At 40.6% G+C, this 20685-nt stretch overlaps 2 protein-coding genes across 3 annotated transcripts in view; one reads left to right on the top strand and one right to left on the bottom strand.

Moving 5' to 3' along the window:
- The window catches only part of RHBDD1 (rhomboid domain containing 1), a 33339-nt gene extending 25463 nt beyond the window's left edge, over positions 1–7876 (top strand). For both annotated transcript variants that reach the window (XM_077348855.1, XM_077348854.1), the window contains exon 7: positions 7566–7876. In XM_077348855.1, coding sequence (XP_077204970.1) covers positions 7566–7651 — 86 coding nt within the window. In that variant the 3' untranslated portion in view covers positions 7652–7876. The remainder of the gene's footprint in view (positions 1–7565) is intronic.
- Positions 7877–14613: 6737 nt separating this feature from the next.
- COL4A4 (collagen type IV alpha 4 chain) overlaps positions 14614–20685 on the bottom strand; it is an 87266-nt gene continuing 81194 nt past the window's right edge. The window contains exon 47 of the mRNA XM_077348858.1: positions 14614–19456. Within this exon, the coding sequence (XP_077204973.1) occupies positions 19193–19456 (264 nt within the window). The 3' untranslated portion in view covers positions 14614–19192. The remainder of the gene's footprint in view (positions 19457–20685) is intronic.

Below are 20685 nucleotides of genomic sequence, written 5' to 3'. Positions count from 1 at the left end.
GCTATGGAGTCCACCCTCCAAAGCAGCCATTTTCTCCAGGGGATCTGCTCTCTGTTGGCTGAAGTTGAGCTTCAAAATGGGGAGATCCCCAGGTCCCACCTGGGATCTGGCATCCCTATTTGGAGGGCCAACAACGGAGCATAGAGCCTGAGGCCTTCCCCTGTAATTGCTGCCTGGCTCTCGGATTCAGTGGTTTACAGGCTCTGAATGTGAAGGTTCACTTTAGTCACCAGGGCTAGTAGTCACTATCTTCCATTAATCTGTCTGAGCCCACCTTTATTCTCAAAGAAAATGTGTAAGAGTTCAGAATCCTGTTAAGTTTTTTCCCCATCTGTTGTGTTATGAGAACAAAGATAACAAAGAACTATCTATCAGCAATGAGCTATCTGTTTACAAAACTACCCAGAAGATCCAGCGGAAACTGTGGGCTGTGCAAACAGATTACAAAAACAGCCAAGCTCCTCCTGTGTCCCTTCTATGAAAACAGGCTGTCTTTTGCTGACTCAGTGTTGCACAGTTGCTATAAAGGTGCTGGAACATGCCATAAAACATAATGTTAATCCTCTGATGGAAGTGGCTTGTGTAGGGCACAACAAAAACATGTCTCTCAGCATGCATCCATTGGATGGTTTTCATTTACATGACTACTCTCCACCCCCCCCCCTTTCTTTGGCACTAAAATGATTGCTTCTGCAGCCTATGAAGGAAATGTGCAATACAGCCATAAAATGTCAAGGGTCTTGCAATGCGAGTTTGTATACCTCATTTCATCTCTTATTTTATATGCATTTGAAATGCTTGCCTCTTTGTGAAAAAAATTTTTTTTACAGTTGTATGTAACAGATGAGGATTTCTTGTAGATTTGCCAATGAAGCATTGCAATTTTGTGCTGGAAAAGCAAAACAAACTGAACTGCCAGTAGAAAGAGCACTGGGTAATACATTATGTATTCTTTGCGCGGTACCCAGAAGCACTTTGTGAACTTTGGACACACATGAAATGATGTCCTGGCATTACAACATAATTAGCAAGACTAAACAGTGGTGGTGGGGTGGGGGTTGGGGTCAGACTACAATTGGAAGAAAAGTAAAGCCAAACTTGAGGCTGGGGTTGGGTGCCAAGTGTTGTTCAAATGTGACTATAACTGCTCCTTGATCCACTAAATAAACTAGGAACCCCTCACAAAGCCCATCTTTAGCAGATTATGAAATGCTGATGATGCCTCAGACTTGTGTTAAGAAAAAAATCCAGCAAATACTTTTGACCTTTTTTTTTTGCCATTGCAATGGAAACTTCTAAACAAGGCTTTTGATTCCACTTGTAGACTTCCAAAGGAATATTAATTAATTGTACAGTTTTACAAATATACATGTATGAACTTTTAAAGTTTATTTTTGTTTATAAACTGTGAAACATGCTTGGTTTGCTGTTTCGAGTCAACAGGAGCTTTAAAGTCAGCATTAAAAGTTGCTAGCAACAAGGAGCAAAATGCCCTTGATAGCAGGTGTTCTACTTAGAATCATAGAATGGAATCATAGAATAATAGAATTGGAAGGGCCCGGAGAGGCCATCTTGTCCAACTCCCTGCTCATTGCAGGATCAGCCTAAAGCATCCAGGATAAGTGTCCAGCCGCTGCTTGAAGACTGCCAGTGAGGGGGAGCTCATCACCTCCTTAGGCAGTAGATTCCACTGCTGAACTACTCTGACTGTAAACATTTTTTCCTGACATCTAGCTGATATTGTTCTCCATATAGTTTAAGCCCATTACTGTGGGTCCTATCCTCTGCTGCCAACAGGAACGTTTCCCTGTCCTCTTCTAAGAGACAACCTTTCAGATATTTAAAGACAGCCATCATGTCCCTTCTCAGCCTCCTCCAGGCTGAACATTCTCAAGTCCCTCAGCCTTTCCTCATAGGGCCCCTGAGCCTCTGATCATTCGTGTTGCTCTCCTCTAAACCCTCTCAATTTTGTCCACATCTTTTTTGAAGTGAGACCTCCAGCACAGAGTACTTCAGGTGGGGTTTAACCAATGTGGCATATAACTAGGAAGCCTTGTCATTTTGATGTGATGCATCTGTTGATACAGCCCAAGACTGCATTTGCCTTCTTTACTGTCACATCACACTTGTCTGCTCATATTCAGCTTACAGTCTACAAGTACCTCGAGATCTCGTTCACACACACTGCTACCCAGTATGCATTCTTCTCATTTTTTTGACCCAAACGTAGAACTCTACATTTTATTGAATTGCATCTTGTTCCCATTTGTCCCACGTGTTCATATGACATAGGTCATATGTTTTTAGTCTAGTCACAGTCCTTCGCTATCTGACCCGCCCACTTTTGTTGTTTTCTGTGCTTGTTCCTTGCTTGAAGTTATAAAGCATAATGTTATTTACTTATTTAATTTCTATATCGCCCATGTCTGCAAACAGGTTTGGGGCAGTTTATAATAATAAAAAACACTGTTAAAACCAGGACCCTCCCCCACCCTCTTAAATAAATTTATGGGTGAGGAGCTAAGGAGAAGGACATTTAATTTAATCATATTTGGGGTTTTACAAATGAGCCATAAAGAAAATTATTTTGGATTTATGAGTTCAACTGAAGAATTTATACAAAAAGAAAAGCAATGAGATGTTTGTTGCTTTATGGGAATTTTGTTTTCCTGGCCATGTTGCGGTTTTTGGAGTGGGAGAGTTCTTTTGCGCTGCTCTGCCAGGCTGCAACTACTTGGCTGGGTTGTTGTGCCGAGGCAGGAGGGTGAGAGACAGAGACCAGAGACAAGTCCAAGAAGTCAGAAGCCAGAGACAGTTCACAGAGCAAGCAGGGTAGGGAGCAGAGTCAAGCTGTGCTGGGGTCAATAGCCAGATATACAGTCAAAGCCAAGCGATAGGTCTAGAGCTGGGAGCACAGTCAAAAGTCAGGCCGAAGTCAGGAACCAGGAGTCAGTCAAGCAGAGCTTTGCTGTAGTGAACCGGAACAAGGAGTTCACTGGGAAGACAAGGCAGGGAATGCACATGTTGCACCCACAAAGGACTTTACCTCAAGGCCCTTCTGATATAGCCAGAAGCCGGGAAGAGTAGCCCTCAGCCTCAGGCCTGCAGCTGGAGTCAGTCAGTGGAAGCCAGTGCACCAGGGCCCCACCTGCCCTGGCAGTGTGATGACAGGCATGCCCATCTTCTAACAGCTGTCAGAGTAGATCGCCTCCAATAGCACTGCCATTTGGGCTTGCTGGAGCCTTCACCTGCGGTCTCCGATGCTGCTCCTCTGGTCAGTCTTCTGGGCTGGTAGCTGTCTTGTCCAGGGGCTTGATATAGTAAGGCTAGGCATCAGCCTGGCTGGGCCTAGGCAGCTCGTCCTCTGGGAGATCAGGCAGCTCCTGGTCCATGACAGCTGGGTCCCCCAGTGTTTCAGAGAGATTCTCTGCCTCCGGAGCGCCTCCTGGTGCCAGCTCGGAGAGTGCAGGCATGACATCTTAGTTACTTAAGGTAAGATTTCTCGCCTGAGCCTGGAAGCAAGGATCACTGTGCCCTTGGTAGCTTCTCAAAGTCTGCTTGGAAGTAATGTTCTTCTGGTTTACTGAAAACCCAAGATAAAATGACTTAATTGAGAAAGCATGGTGGCGCATTAGCATGTGTGGGAAAGCTGAATTGTATTTGCTTTGAGTCGAAGCATGGTGACTGCCATAGTGTTGCCAGATAGAGAGCTGTTTAGTCAGACCGACAAAACAAACTGTTCAATAGAAGTCTCCTCCGCTTGGAGGAATAGTTGTACTCGGCATGCTGTGATGAAATTGTCTCCTCCTATCAAACATTGGTATGATGGTGAGGAATTTGATTGCAGATTCTGAGCTGAGGCATAGAAGGCAATCCTGAGCAGAGAGAAGGCCTTCTAAAACTGTTGCAGCCAGTAGGCTTAGAAGGGCGTGCCTCCGATTAGCATCCCATGGTTGTTTGTGTACGGCATGTGCTGGAACTTTTATTGTGGCGGTTAATTTTTTCACGAATTGTCAAGGAAATGGAATAGGCACTGGAATAACTGCACAGCTGTACATACTATGCAAGACTGTTATAAGGAATCGGAAGTCTGTGAGCAGGGGGAAGAGAGTCTGGTTGCCGCCTGGGGAGGTTAATCAGGTATTAATGAGGCTTAAGATTTTTATGTTTTGATGGGTTTTGTAAGATGATTGTGAACCGCCATAAGCCACTGTGTGGGAGTGGTGGGATAGAAATTGAATTATATAAATAGATTAATTATTCTGCATGTGTGCCTTTCATAACCTTGTTTTTATTTTATTTACTTTATAGCTTTAACTACAGTGGAAGACATCACTCCCCTCTCTTCTGTTTTATCTTCACCACAGCCCCATAAAAAAGCTTAGGCTGAAGGTGCGTGACTAGCCCAAGGTCACCCAGTTGTGCTTTCCTATCTGGGTCTCCCAGATCCCAGTCCAGTACTCTGACCACTGCCCCATATTGGTATGTGCCCAAGGAACACAGTCAAAGACCATGAACTTGCTCAGGCAGCCAGCTGAGTGACCTTGAGCTAGTCACAGTCCTGTTAGTTCTGTTCTCACAGAGTAGTTTTGTCAGAGCTTTCTCATCCTCATCTACCTCACGGGGTGTCTGTTGTGAGGGGAGGAAGGGAAGGAGATTCTAGGTCACTTTGAGACTCCTTCGGGTAGAGAAAAATGGGATATAAAACCCAACTCTTCTTCTTCATGCATGCTTTGGAACATGGGAGAATATAGATAGAATCATAGAGTTGGAAGGTACCTCCAGGGTCATCTAGTCCAACACCCTGCACAATGCAGGAACTCACAGCTACCTGCCTACCCACAGTGACACCAATTGCATGCCCAAGTGATTCCCCCCCCCCCAACAAAAATCTCCAGAATTCAGTCTGGCTTGGAAGGAATTCATCTACCATCCCATCATGAACACAGTTTGGACTCCTCGAGTTCTGTTTTTCAGTCCTGGGCAGCCTCTTTCACTAAACTAGCCTCAATAGTCTTAGGCATGGGTTTGGGGGTTATGCAGAAGTAAATTTAGCAATGAAGATTTATATAAAACTTGTTACAATCACATTGCTGCAGTATTTCCGCTTCTGGTTGTGATTGATTTGTGGAAATTCTTTTGAATGTTCCTATTTCTCACATATTCCAGACCTCATTTATGATCAATACATTCTCCAACTATCTTCCACTTTTAGAGTATTGTAGTTTTATTGTAGAATTCAGGTCACTACAAACGTTACAATAGAGCTTGGACATTTTATTCTCTTTGGAAGTCTTTAATTGTTTATATTGCTTTTTATTGCTTGCTAATGCTATTCATGGCTGCTTTGTCATATGCTTCAGTGGTGCACAATAACTGTATGTGCTGAGCTTTTTGTACTGAATGGTCCTTTATTTTCTATTCCTATTCATGAAATTGATGAAGGCTAACTATTTTAAAGGTTTAACCCATCTTTTTAGAATATGCCCAAACCATTAAACTCTAGATATTTTCAAGGACATCTGTTAATGTTCTTGGACATAATTGTCAAACTGAATTTTTTTAAAGTGCCAATAGTTGAAAACTTATTTATTTTCAAAATACAAAGACAGTAATAAATATTTTTGCCCAGTGGAGGTAATTTGTTAACTAGCTATTCTGCATCAGGGTTAGGATGTTGGTTATGCTGCTGATCTTTCCAGAAAAAAGATCCATTCCTGCATTGAATAGGCTGCATAATAGCAAGTTTAAGTGGATTAGTACCCCCCAAAAATGTATATCTATATATCCCAATGAGCTTTCACTTTATTCTGCTTTAGATGAAACCTGATGTGACACAGAATGTGCTAGTTGCTGGCAAATAATCCCTGGGTTTCAAAGCAGCCAGACAATAAACAACTCTATAATATTCAGTGCCGCAGCTTCTGTAGAGCCCATCTGTTTCAAAATAACCCTAATTCTGCTTACTATGCGGAATGCTTTGTTGACTGGGGTTTGTCCTAGTTTTCTCCGGAGTGTTGCATGTGAGTTTCTGGTGCCATCTACTGGAAGACTTCAAACACAACCTGAAGATGTTCATATCATTCACGGGAGCAATTGCTCATGCTAGATTCTTAGCTGAGAGAAGATTGAAAGTTCTCAAACCAGTTCAATACTGGTTTCTTTCTGTACAACTGACACATGTCCTGGTTTGAAAAATCCCAAATACAGCAGGCTGGTTTGATTTTGCCCTTGTGAGTAAGGAATTCCAGCTCTCTGTTTAAGTCAGGATGGTAGAGAGTACTTAATTTCTCACTAAGTTCTGATTTATCACTTTTGTGCTATAGAGTCTCCCTTCAATTTTTTTTTTTTGGGGGGGGGGGGTAGATCAGTGGCTGCAGTGTTACATCTAAGAAGATTGACTCCCCCCCACAAACACACGTGCACGTTTCTGAATGTTGTAATTTCTTAGATCTGTGTCCCATATTAAAAGAATTTAGTCAAGCATTTAAGAGGCATCAAAGAGGCTACAGCAGAGCCCCTCAGTTTTACCATAGAAAGTACCATCATTCAAAGAAACTACTGGAGAATCTCTGCCATAGGTAAGGAAGATGACTTGTGTCTCATGGAAATGAGCATATCAAAGAGAGAAAAGGCTTCGTTTGTAACCTCTGCTTGTTTTCAGATTACCAAGGAGAAGGAGGCTTGGTTGGTTTTGAGCCTGAGCTCTTGGAGAGCCAGTGTCAGTCAGGACAGACGGTGCTTAAATAGGTGGCCAAATAGTATAAAAGCTGCTTCATGTGCCATGTTTATATGGAATCTAGAACATGGGATCTGATGTATGGTTTCACCCCTTTGAGTTGCAGCCAGGGCTTAGAAGCTGATGTAGTTCATCAGTGGGCAATCTAAGAAACAAAAGAGTGGTGGTCAAAGCCATGGGGATGTTAGGTGACCCATTCTGAGTCCTTTGCCTCAACTCAGACTGGTAAAAATCACTGTAGAAGTCAGCTTAATGTATTAACAACAGAAATAGGAATGGCGCCTGATACGCTATTAGAAGAATGCATGTTGGTTTCAGAGTTCTCAGAAATACATTTGGTAGACCTGTAGAAGATGACAGCACTTTAAAAATAATATTTTTAAAATTTTAAACAAGATTAATAATATTAATTAAACAAGATTAATAATATAAGAGGGATACACAAGATAAAGAGGAACCGTACAACAGACCATACATATCAAAAACCATAACACAGCACTAGGTGTATGGAACAGAAACTATTTCTCCCCAAACTCCTCTTCATTATAATTTTCAAGACATTTTCTGTAAATGGTCTATAAATTACTACAACTCTCACTTCAAACATTTCCATCTTCAGATTTCATAACTGATTTATTTTACAACTATATTCTTAATTTCATTACTGTATATTCCATTCTACATATTTCATCATTTTCACATACCAGCCATCATCTGTTTTACATCTCACATCTCACAATGAAAATAAAAAAATGTTTTTGTTCAGAATCCACTTCCTTATACCTTTTATATTATGACAGTGCTTTTTATTTACTTCTCATTTCAGATCACAGCTCAAGACATTACAGTGAAGAAAGGAGACCCTATGGCTTCTGGTTACCCCCAGAATATGATAACAGGGAGCATAGCTAAATTAAGCTACATTACAAGATTAAGAGACAGCAGGAAATATGTTAAGGTTACAACAGCTTTCATTTGGTTTTGACCTGCCATCTGCTTGCAGGTAAAACAACTTATTCTTTTGCCTTCAAGGCCATCTCAGAGGCATTGTTCAAGGAGACAAGAAAGCCCTTGTGTGGTGTTTTCTGCAGTGTTCTAAGGCATTGCTGTATAATAAAACTATTTTTGTTAATTAAATATAGACAGTATATGTAAATTTACTCACATCATTACTTTATCCTATTTGTATAGTAGGCTTGAAATTTGTATTTAAACCCAAGGAGAGGAACTTTGCTGCCTTTGACTTGTTCAGCATCATTTGAAACATACTTTGACCTTACTCTGTTGTGCAGAATGCCATGAAATACTTACATGTTGATTTATTTGGCTATTTGGAATATGAGTTGTCTTATTTGGCAGGGTTCTGTATTTTTGAAGCCTCAACCTATCTACCTCTCCAAGGAGTTTTGTCCAAAATATATCAATGTAAACAGTGCCTCACAAGAACCAGATGAATGTGAACTTTGCAGAAATGTACTTAATGTAATCAGGATTTCATCAGCGGGTTCTCAAGTGCAGTGTCACAGCCAGGAGAGGGCCAATCCCTATGTGTAAGGCACCTTTCTTTTTCTGAAGGAGATTGTGGCTGATGTAAATGTCTTCCCTGAAAAGAAAATCCCTCTTCTCTTTCTTTTTTCTGGTGAGCTTTATGCAAATTCTCCCTTCAGGGCTTTGTTGTATTTGTCCCACCAGTGCCTTGCTGTTATAGGGGGAAGCAGCACCAGCCTAAGGGATTAAGGTGTTCTCCCTCACAGCCAATATGATGCATTTCTACCTCAGTAAAACTACCATACACAAGAGGCATTGCAATGTTTAACAAATAAGTAAATAAAATTTGTTAAACTCTATGGGGAACAAAATCAATGAGTCATGACTAGACTGTGGATGTAGCAGTAGACACCTATTCAAATACATTTACTTATAGAGAGATGTTGCGTAATTGTACAGTATCACAATTCCAGTTTCCAGTTTTCAGTAAAGACTATACCACTCATTTGGAATGGATGTAGTAGTGGTTTCTTTGCTCTGTACCCCCCCCCCCACACACACACACAAGGGTCATGTGTTTTTTATCTCATGAGTGGAATAACTTTAGGTAAGGAACAGTTTACCCAACTCCCTTTTCTCTCAGACTCCACAATTCTGACAAGATCTACAGGGAATTCTTCAGTCTTGAAGCTTCTAATTCCCCTTCTGGCTCTAGGTTCAGTTATTTCCTGACTGAAACTCCCTTAAAGGCAGCACCCACAAATACAACTTTCTATCTTCCCTAAATCCTTTATTGGTACTTTCAGAACACAAGACTAAGGAGACCACCTGTCCCCAGAAGAGAATGCATATCCGTGGCTAGGTTTGGGCTCATCTCACAGAATCAGAATCACAGAATCATAGAGTTGGAAAGGGCCATATAGGCCATCTAGTCCAACCCCCTGCTCAATGCAGGATCAGCCCTAAGCATCCTAAAGCATCCAAGAAAAGTGTGTATCCAACCTTTGCTTGAAGACTGCCAGTGAGAGGGAGCTCACTACCTCCTTAGGCAGCCTATCTCCTTGGGTCCTCCCTTAGCCAGTCTCTATGTTCTTTCCTCAAGAGTACCCTGCGATAACATGTCTGCCCTCACACTCTGGATTTAGTCACCCAACATAGGCTTCACTGTCTGTACAGCTCAGTTGTCTGACCCCCAGCTGTCACTGCCACAGCAGCTCTCTAGACTCAGCTTCTGTAACTCCTCCCTCCTGCATCAGCCAACCAGATCCTTTCTCCTTCTCTGAAGGATTAATCCTTCATAGGATGGTTTATGCAGACAAACACAAATGAAGGTTTAGAAAAAAACCTATAGCTCTGTCACAACAGCTCTCAAACATTTAACATGTACAGTATATTGTTAGCAGTGCCTCATATTTGTGTTTATTTCCTTGCTTAGTTTTCTCAAGAGAAAGGATCAAAAAAGATACAAATGATGGGTTGGGAGTTTCCAAGTGCTGAGGATCCTAAATCTGGTGTTCTGTTGTAGTCAGCAACAGATTTTGCAGGCTTCATCTTAAGAAATACTTATTCCACCCATAAATTAATTGCATTGTCACTGCAAAGGCATTTTGATGTATACATGCAATGTATATACTAACCATGCCTAGCCAATCTATAAACAGTTTAATGTGCATTTCTTGTTTAGAGCAGCCTTTCTCAACTTTTTTACTGCTGAGAAACTCCTGAAACATACTTCAGGCTTTGAGAAAACCCAGAATTGGCACGATCATGCAGACTATGGTTAGGAAGCATAGTTATGTACATGCCTACCTAGGGCCCCTCCCCCTCTTCTCCCCTCCAGGCCCATCATTGACCATTTTGGGAGGAAGAAGGCAGGTCAATATGACCATATCATGTCACCTGATAAATATTCAACAATTTTTAAAACTACATTAAAAATTAATAAACTTCTACCCATTCAGGAAACCCTTCCAGGGCCATCAAGAAACCCCAGGATTTCACAAAACCTGAAAGCCTGGTTTATAGAATATCTGTGTGCTTGTGGAAAAATAAAGAAAACTTTGCATCCTCCTTAAAATTTCTATTTTTTGTGAGCAAATACTGATTGAACTTTGCCATTATATTTTAGCTTTGGTAGTTCATGTGGCAATCTACTGCTCTTTTCAAAATTCTAGAAGTTACAGTTTTTGCCCTTATCATTATCCGTTGTTGTTCCTCTATATATTTCTGAAACAGCCTAGTGGGTGGGACGTGTCCGGCTGTCCAAGTTGGAATAGGACCAATCAGGGTGCAGCCAGTTTTGTCATGATTGGCCTTGCCCCTGCGGCTCCCACCCTTCGGCCCTGAACTCTAGCCTCTTTGCTCTCAGATGCCTCAGTGCCTGGAGCCAGCAGCAGGTGAGAGGGCCCTGGGCAAAGGGTCGTGGTGGAGGGCTTGCTAATGAGGGCCTCCTGGCCTGCTAGGCTGGGCCTACTCACGAGGTCCCCCGGCCTGCTGACTGCCTGCTAAGGAGCTCTGTCTTGGGCCTGTTAACAAGTTGCCTAGCCCCTGCCCGCCCCACTTGATTTGGCTGCAAGCTGTGGCCCAAAGCCACATTAAGCTGCCTGGCCAGGGGTCAGGGCCCGTTCTTAGGAACGAGCTTTGAAGCTAGTGTTTGTCATAAAGATGTTCATGGTCTTTAAAAAGCAACAAGCCCTTGTAGCTTTTGGAAAGTTGATCTGGGTGGGGTGAGAGGATTAAAACTATTTAATCGTGTTTCTATAACTTAATCAGCATTTTGAATTTTATCCTTTGTGCTTTGTAATTTTTGCAGGTAAAATAAATTTATTTCATACTTATACCAGTTGTTTTCATAATATTTTTTCTAAATGATGAGAATAAAGGGGGGAGGAAATGATGGAATAAACCATCTAATCTACATTCCATTCTGTTTGAAGCTGTAGGAGTGATTATCAAGTTCCCTGAAAGCAGATTTATGTATTTCCATTCTCATAGAAGAATCCTAAAATTGTTAAGTAACAACTGAGAGAAAGAGGCTGTGGAGTTTGGGAAAAATACATGAACTGCACTGAGTTCTGTTTTGCTTCTATGTATGTGCTTGCTATTGTGTAAATAATACTGTCTAGTAGGTTGCTAGAAGTACACTCAATTTAAAATAAATAATTTGAAAGATTGCCAGATCATGACAACAAGTTACACTGGTGTTCTCTTACATAATATTTCCTAGAACTTTTCCTAAAGAATATATCTACATGCCATTCTCTGTATGATACTTTGTTCCTGTCTTAATGGTGTAGCACATTTGGAAGTTCTCCCATGGAAATGACCTTTACATAAAGCTCAGAAAGTCGGCCAGGAAAACCAGCACAAAATTAATGAAAGTAATTAAGAGAACAGTCGTAAACCGGTTGATTTGGAATCCTACTTGGTGCCAGCTTGGTGTATTGGTTAGGAGCGCAGACTTCTAATCTGGCAATCTGGGTTTGATTCCACGCTCCCCCACATGCAACCAGCTGGGTGACCTTGGACTCGCCACAGCACTGATAAAGCTGTTCTGACTAAGCAGTAATATCAGAGCTCTCTCAGTCTCACCTACCTCACAGGGTGTCTGTTGTGGGAGAGGAAAGGGAAAGTGACTGTAAGCCGCTTTGAGACTCCTTCTGGGAGAGAAAAGCGGCATATAAGAACCAATTCTTCTTCTTCTACTAGTAAGTATATTTCAGTGGGGCTTATTCCTAGAAAATAGTTTTTAGGATTGCAATGTTTATGTTTTGCAAACTATTCCAGGGATTGTAGTTCTAGCAGATATACATCCCATGACAGTTCATGACTGTCAGATCACTAAATATAGTGGCAGGTAGCATATACATATATTTACCATTCTGATAGCTTTCCAACACCAAATTTTTGTGGGAATGTTCAGTGTTCTGGAATTAGTATGTTAACCACACAGTTGCTTTTGTGTGAAGCAACAGAAACTTGGGGTTTTACTGTATGTATCCCAGATTTTGTGGTTGCCACCAGTTCCCTAAAGTTTTAAAATAGACTGACACCTTTTCCAGTATTTTGTTTAAGGTTTCTTTTAGCACTTGTGGTCTGCATACCTTATGTGACACTGGAGAGAGTACTTTAATATGTTGCTTTTAAAAACCTCATTGATATTCTAGGGAGAATGGAATTCCAGTTAGTTTGGGCAGGCACATTCAAAATGTTTCCTATGGACCACTCTGTTTTCTGTGAAATGCTATTTCAAAAATGTGCCATGAAATATCATTGCTTGTTTAAAGTGGAGGGGATAGTATTTCAGTGACAGTCTAAGTGCTGACTGGAAGTTACCATGGTAACAACACATTTGTCATGACAGCAGAGCAAATTGTCATATAAAGCCAGAATAAATTGTCAAAGCACAGCTAGCTAGGAATGCACAGACATATCCATGTTTGCTTTATTTTGCATGAAAACAAAATACCTAAGGCCTCTGACATCTTCCTCCCTAGAACATGTAGGTCATGAACAAACGTGATGAAGATCATGAGTCTCCATCTGTCTGTAAAAGGCAAATGGTACATACGTCCCCAATTTGGATCAGTGCCACCTAAAAATGGCAGTGAAACTAAACTTTTAAACCACCACTTGCAACATTTTAAGCATTTTTGAGAATGAAAACCAGGTTCCCCCAGCTGTTAGCATTTTAAATGGGAATATACAAAAATTTAAAAGTGCTGAAGATGGAGGGGAAAAATAAAGAATAATTTGTGTCCTTAAAATTTCCATTCTTGGTGAGCAAATACTGATTGCTGAATGGAGATGCTGAATAGTTGTATTCTCTTTGATTTTGGGGGGAGATAAAAAAGTCATACTCAATGGACTTGTTTGACTGGATCCAAGCACATAAGAGGAGAGGGGTGTGTAATCCTTGAACCCTTTAAACGTCTGCATTTCCCCCTTTAAAACACTGGTAGCCTGGACAACCCAGGTTTCATCGTAGGGGATGTAGCAAATGGACCACGGCTGGTTGGTGGCAAAAACAGTACACTAAGTAATACTAAAAACTGATACAAAAAAGTTTAAAGCACATTGAAATATAAAAATACTCAGGATGCCTTAATGATCACAACGAAAAAAATGCAAACAGGAGGCATAAAAGGAGTAAAACGTGTCCTTCCAAAGCATGAGCATGTTTTAACAAACACACTGCATTGGCCAACTTGCAATAGAATGTTTTAATACAGTCTTCTTCAGTGGTGAGAAAGCAAAGCAGGTTGGCTCACAGCCATACAAGGCCAGCTGCCTGTGCTTACCGAGTACTGCACTGAGCAAATTCCTTTCTTACCTCTTTCCATCCGGAGTGTCAGTGCAGCCTGTCAGGACAGGAAATGCTTTTTATGAAAAAGGTTTGGTCAAGACAGTAGCATCCCATATCTCCTGAAATAAACACATAATTATTATTGCTGTTCCAAGAATCACAGTAGTGCTTACCCCAAGGCACAGATGTGCATTTTGCTCAGACTCTGATCCTTTAAGCATCACTTCATCAGCCCAATACAAAATCCAGTTGAACTGGGCTTTAAGCCCATTTAGTCCTATTGACTTCAGCCTGTTTGTTCAGATTAACTCAACTGCTGATTGAACAGGCTGCTATTCTGAAACTTATAGGGCATTCCTATCCCCAGACCGCATGCAAGGGGGATAGTCCGTATTCTCTGTCCATCTTTCAGAGGGGAAATGTGATGGAAACATCCTTCAGCAAGGCTCCAACTATATAGTCAAAACACCGGAGTGCATAACAACCCTGCCAACACCTGCCAGTTATGGAATGGCATGCCACTGGTGCCCTTGTGAGTGGCACACAGGGATGCAGCCAACCATCTCCCACCCATGCTGCCTTAGCCCCTGGGGTACTAAAAGAGCAATGTTTCATTTGTTCCCAAGAAGGCAGGTGCTCTGACCAGGGATAACATTCTGCAGATGTGAGTTCAAGAGAATCATGTTCAGGTCATCCCAATAAAGATGCAGGAGCACCAGTCTTTTCCCATGCAAGTAGAATGTAGTCACTGGGACACAGGAATACATCTCGTCACACAGATACACTCTGATAGTTCACTGTGGATAGGAGCCCTTGGTGCAAACAGGAGGCAAGTGTCATTTTGGAATTACATCCCTCATGCTGTTTCAGAATTCTGAGGCCTGCAGGCTCAAAATAATTGGGGACCCCTTTCCCAGGGCACAGAACTGCAGGTGCAGCAGTGAAACTGACTGCCTAAGGAGGTGAGCTGCCCCTCACTGACAGTCTTCAAGCAGCGGCTGGACAGAAACTTAGCCTGGATGCTTTAGGCTTATCCTGCATTGAGCAGGGAGTTGGACTAGATGGCCCTTCCAACTCTATGATTTTAGATAATGCCTGACTTGGTACATCTACAGAGCTATGGGTTAATTATGATTAATAGTTTTTTTTATTATATACAGGAGTACTGTTCTGTAACAAAACATTTTTATTTGGGGGAAGATAATTAAATTTTATATTTGTGTGTGATTGTTCATAAGGCTAACAGGAATCTCTCTTTTTTTCTTGTACAAAATATTCATTTTATTTTACTCATTTTATCTTGAACTGTCAGCCAAACTGGGAGCTGATAAAGTTTAGGTAATAATGAAACAAAACCACTGGCAACAAAATAATAAAGAAGTTAAATAATGGTAGAGATTTTAAAAGTTAGTAGCAGCTGTTAACATGACAAAGTATTACGAGCCATAAAACAATTTAAAGATCGTAAATAATATACAATAATACTCAACATCCTTAAAATTACATTAAAATGATTAAGAGTCCAGTAATAGCACTCAATGTCAAAAAGTCAACAAGGAAGGCAAAACAAAATAAAATCAACCCCTATTATCAGAACAAACATCATCCATTTTGTGAAAGTCCCCTTTCATAGATGAAGCTAACTGGAGCAATAGCCATGGCATAATGGAGCTCTGAGATAACAATATGGCACAAATGTGTGAATTCCTAGCCGCAGATTTACACCCTTCCATGACCACTGACTTCAAGGGACTTAAAAAGACTAATTTCTTTTTATATATAATTAACTTCATCTATATTTTGCCTTTCATGTGACTAGGAACCCCAAAGTGAATTAAATTGTTCTCCAGGCCTCCATTTTATCCTCACAAAAGCTCCGTGAGGTAGGTTAGGCTAAGAGGGCGTAACTGGCCCGATATCACCCAGCAAACTTCCATAGCAGAGTGAGGATTCAAACTGGATCTTCCTAGATCCTGGTCCAGCACTAACTGGTGTATCATGTGGGCTGAGTATAACTCACCCTTGGATGGCATAAGGAGGTTGTCAGGTTATGTGCACAGCAAAGAGCATGGAAGCGCTGTGTTCAGCAACCCATTTTCCAGATTAATTTTTATGGGACTGTGGCTCCTGGGTGCCTGGATTTTTGCACCCATTATTACGATAATATTTTCCCATTATGGTACCTGATGTCTTCTTACTGCTACTTACTGGAACAGAACATAATAGAACTTGAACTGAAATACAGTTCAATCAGAAACTGTACTGAATTGTATCAATACACTGTTTTCAGTGTCTGATTGTTTCATTGACTATTACTTCATATGTAAGACTCATGTCTAGAAGTACACATTCAGCTCTACCTGAACTGAACATATACCCGAAAAACACCTTATCAGTATTTTCCAAATATATTTCAGCTTCCTAAATATATCTGGCATTTTTCAGGAGAACCGTGACTGCTCCCTCCTCCCAATTCTGGATATATTTGGAAATTACTGGCAAAACTTGGCTGGCCAGCAGAGCCTGCAAGGAGAGTTCTCCCCACAGGATTGGTTGCCCGGTGGGCTCTGTTGGACAGTCTGGTTTAAAGGAACCACCCAAAAGAGCCCAAGCTGAGCTGCATCTCAGATGTTTTTAGTGGCTTTGCTGCTACTTTTTTTCCTTAGTGTTTTTTGGTTCTATTGGACCCAAAAAATCCAACATTCCCAGAAAATTCCAGCTTTGTTTTTATTTTTTATTTTTTTTGGGGGGGGGGAATCTTGAAATTTTTCCAGGTCCAATAGAGTTACTGTGAAAAATACCAAGGAAAATATTGTATGCCCCTACTTACATATTCTTCATCTCTTTTTCCAGTGCTCAGCATTCTATGCACAACAGACCAACATTTAAACCCTGACAGTGTCATCTGAGCAAAGACCACTTACAGGTGCAAAAACTGACATACTTAAAAGAAAGGCATTAAAAGGAATATAGATTCTTACATTGCTATGCAAATCAACAACATTATGTACAACATTACAGAAGGCTGTTTCCCTGCTTTTCATTTAAAATGACAGGCAAATATTGCATCCTAACCTTATTCAGGCAAATGTGCCAGTTGAAATGCACTGCACCCATGATCAGTATCTAAGTGCCACCAAGAAAGATTAAACCGACCTGTAAATAAATAAATACTCAGCTGAATGCTTACACCGTATCTGTTCATATTTCATTGGACCGGAAAGCCAGCTTCGTGCAAGCAGTAAGGGTAAGTACTAAGTCTGCTTCCTTTCAAAGCCATGGAAAAAGAAACTGTGATCAAAACTTCCCACTTCATGATATCCACCGAACTACTTGCAGTGTTACTATGCATTACTATTTTGCAAGAATGTTGATAGGACTTCCAACAATGATTGAGAATACCATGTTTGGGATCAAGTATTCAGAATGTTTGCCTTTTCTTATCTCATTTCTCATGTTCTTAAGTAATGTGGACTTAGAACTACTGAATGAATGGTATAGTGGTCTATTAACAATAAGCACTTCTAAGTTGCATTATAATGTTCCAAAGAGTGGTGGGTCCCACAACAGATAAATAGGTACAGAGTTCTACAATTTGGGTTTTGCCATTTGCCTTCCTCTGCACAGCAACCCAGGTTTTCTTTGATGAGTTTCTTCAGAATTATACTGAATTTAAACACTCTATATGTGTGTGTAAGAGTGGAGGAGACCAAAGTTAGAATGGCATCATTTTCCTAGAAGTTGAACATACTACAGACTTGTAATATCCTTGAAAGTAAAGTTTTATAAAAGGTCTACAGAACTTCAGCAAAGAATTCTCAAAGGACTGTATTTATTGTAACTGCTATTTCCCAAGTGTCTTCTTGTGAAGTCACACTTTCAGGTATTGAGCCTGCATCAGGGAACACCAGGAAAGTTTAAGATTCTATCGATGGCATAGCCTCACCTCAATTATCCCACGTTAAATTGCAATAGCAGACTAGGTGGGTGAGGCTCTACTCCTTAATTCCTACTTACCTCAAAAACAATGCTCTTGAATAAGAACCGTTCAACAGCAACTCAGTCTGTAATCAAGGAAACAGTGGGATTGCTGGAAAATTGTAACAAGTAAAACCTATCCAACCTATCATGGATATGTCCGTTATTGATTCTTCCCTTTAGCAGTGTTCTTGACAAAGATTTATAGTGCTGTGCATAGGTAGAAGAAAGGGACAAAGTACTGAAACTGATTTGAACCAAATGTAACAAAATAATAAGGGGGAAATCTGGCCTGCGTAACAGCACTATCACTTACGACCATTACAGTTCAATAACTGGCAATCTTCCGGAATAAGTCCGTAGAAAAGTATCATTTCCATTCTAGACTATACATTCTGTAGGCTTCAGTCATTAAATGCCAGGCAAAATCGCCTCTAGTGTTCTTGAGAAGTCCCCAGTACAACAGAGTTTGATTTTTGGTACTTAAACTTCTTGCTGGCTTTGTTCTATAGTCAGCAATCCACCACTGAAATCGATGATGGGTATTTTCTGCTGTGCTTCTTTAGCAATAGCTAATATTCTTCGTAATAGTATTATTGCTATACCCTTTTGGTCTCATGCAGACAAAGCCTTCAATACTGTCTTGCCATACAAGCCAGCTGGTTAATCACTTGCATTCCAATTGCTTCAATAGTTGTAATTCTTTGTAAGCAGAGAAATTCTCTTTTCCCTACCTTCGGACCTGCTTGCTGAACTTTGGGTACCTTTTGTGATAATCTCGTTTTTATCTTTTTTTCTGATGAAATACTGTTGTTTTTAGGTTTTGTTTGCAAATCTGCTCTCATTTCCACACGTTCTTTCCTCTGAATATTGTATTGTTATGCATACCACAAGCATTGGTGTGATTATTTTCCTTTAATGGGATTGTTATAGATGTGTCAGTGACTTTATCTGTTTGCTTTGCCCCATGGATCTCTGGATTTAGGACATTATATACAAAGGCCTTCTTTTGGCTTCTTTGTGGCTGTGATGTAATTGTTTACCAGCAGAACAAACAATAGAGGATGACCTTTTCCTAAAACAGGCCAAATACCCATGAGCATTCTGAAAGAGACTACTGAGCATCACCCTTCCAACAATGCTTCAAGTGGATAACACTTTGTCCTCTATCAGAGCTGTGATCATATCTACTGAAAGCATGCGAACAACAGAAATTTTAGTTGAATTTGTTACTGATGTCATCAAAGCTCCCTGACAGTTTTCAGCTACAAGTTCAGTGTTGATAAGGGATGAAAAAACATCTATCACAGTAGTTTTTTCAGCTTTGCTTAGTGCAGCAGTGAATAAAGACAGGAGCACAAGTTCCTCCCATCAAGTCATCCATTGCAGGGTTAGGGTTGATGACTTAGATACAAGGTAGGATAATAAAACTCTTTACATATTCCAAAGGTTTTCAGCTAGTGCCGGTACAATCTCCAAAAGCATTTCTGCAGTGAAGATGCATAGTAGATCTGCAGTTCTACTATTTGAAAATGGATTGTTCTTGCAGAGTAGATATGGCTGAAGTCTTCTTGTGTTACACTGTATTCAAATAAAACCTCCAAATTAGCACATTTACAACTATAGTGCAACTTAGATGGTGTTTTCCCTTGGAGTTATTTTGTGCGAATATACAGGCTTCTTTATCCATGTTTCATGCAGACCTGACATCTGCCTATATGTCTGCGTTGTTCTTGCTCATTTTTTAGTGTCCCTGAGAGAGGAGCTGATGCAAATTGCAACTCTGGATTTACAGTAATTAACCAGAAGCTGTATTTGTTTGCAAAAAAATGACAAGTTCCTCGTTGACCCTGGCATTCAATAAAAGGTGCTGATCTGAAATCTTCAAGGCAGCTTCCAGTTGACATGAGAGATTGTCCACCTCCCTGGTCACCAGATCCAGTGTGCTAGAAAAAACAGGTCAAAGAAGTATGAGGCATCAAAACTGTCACCCTGAAGTTAGTCTTGCTGTCAAGTGAACACAAGCTATAGTCCATTACTTAGATGGTAATGAACTCAGTAGAACTTCCTTATAAGTAGATCTGTTCTTTGTCACAGTGCTGAACTAACCAACAATTGTAGCAATTATCACAAAGTGATAATTTTATTTATTTATTTATTTATTAATTTATTGGCCACCCCTCCCTAGAACAGGCTCAGGGTGGCTAACATCAGTAAACCATATGAAGTAAATATAAAAACATTCAACAATAATTTTAAAATTCTTAACCTAAAAACCATCAGGTCTGATGTCTCAGGTCTGACCACTAGGTCAGAAAAGTTCAGACACAGATCTTATGATTTCAAGATTTTCAATTTCAAGATGGATAGGGAGGTAGGATAGGAAGAGGGAGGAGAGGCCCTTTCTGATGTCATAGTGTGCTTGTGTTGGCCTCAACCATAAGCCTGGTGGCAGACCCTTTGGACCTTTATCAGCCCTGATTGGGCCCGGATCATGGTTGGCAACTCATCCCATGAGGCCAACTGCACTTCTTTGAGGCTAGGGATTGCCACACATTAGAACCATAATTTTGTACTTTTTTTATTCTTTGGAAGACATCTGTATACAGTTGCCATGTTTTAGCTAGAGCCAAGATTTACTGGGTAATACATCCCAATATCTTTTATTAGACTGAGACTGATGAAAGAACCCTTTTGACAATTATCACCCATGTATTGAGTCTGCCATGAAAACGCTAGAGGGTGTCCCCCCAAGGGTCAGGCATGACCCGGTGCTTGCACAGGGAATACCTTTACCTTTTATCAAGTCAAGCATGGCCAACAGAAGGACTTGTAGCTTCTTTCAGTTATACATTTGAAGGGTAATTCTCTAAAATTTATTCTTATGTATTGCCTGTGGCAGGAACCCAGACACCATTAAGTTCCTAGTTTTACTATAATTATTGGAAAAACCCTCACAGTATCAAACTGTTATAAAATTATACTGGCATGTAAAATGTTAGACTGAGATTTTGTTACTGCAATTCTGAATGAATATGTGTGTGTGAGAGGTAGTGAGAATTTATTTTCATTTGTTATAGCAACTCTTGGTTTATTTCAAACAAACATATGTTAACCCAGTTCCCACTAACTGGCTATGTATTGAAAAATAAGGTAATGAACAATGATGATTTTA

Source organism: Paroedura picta, chromosome 8 (assembly GCF_049243985.1).
Source record: "Paroedura picta isolate Pp20150507F chromosome 8, Ppicta_v3.0, whole genome shotgun sequence".
Classification (NCBI taxonomy): domain Eukaryota; kingdom Metazoa; phylum Chordata; class Lepidosauria; order Squamata; family Gekkonidae; genus Paroedura; species Paroedura picta.
Note: the sequence above shows the minus strand (reverse complement) of the source record. Positions and strands in the feature narration are given on the sequence as shown.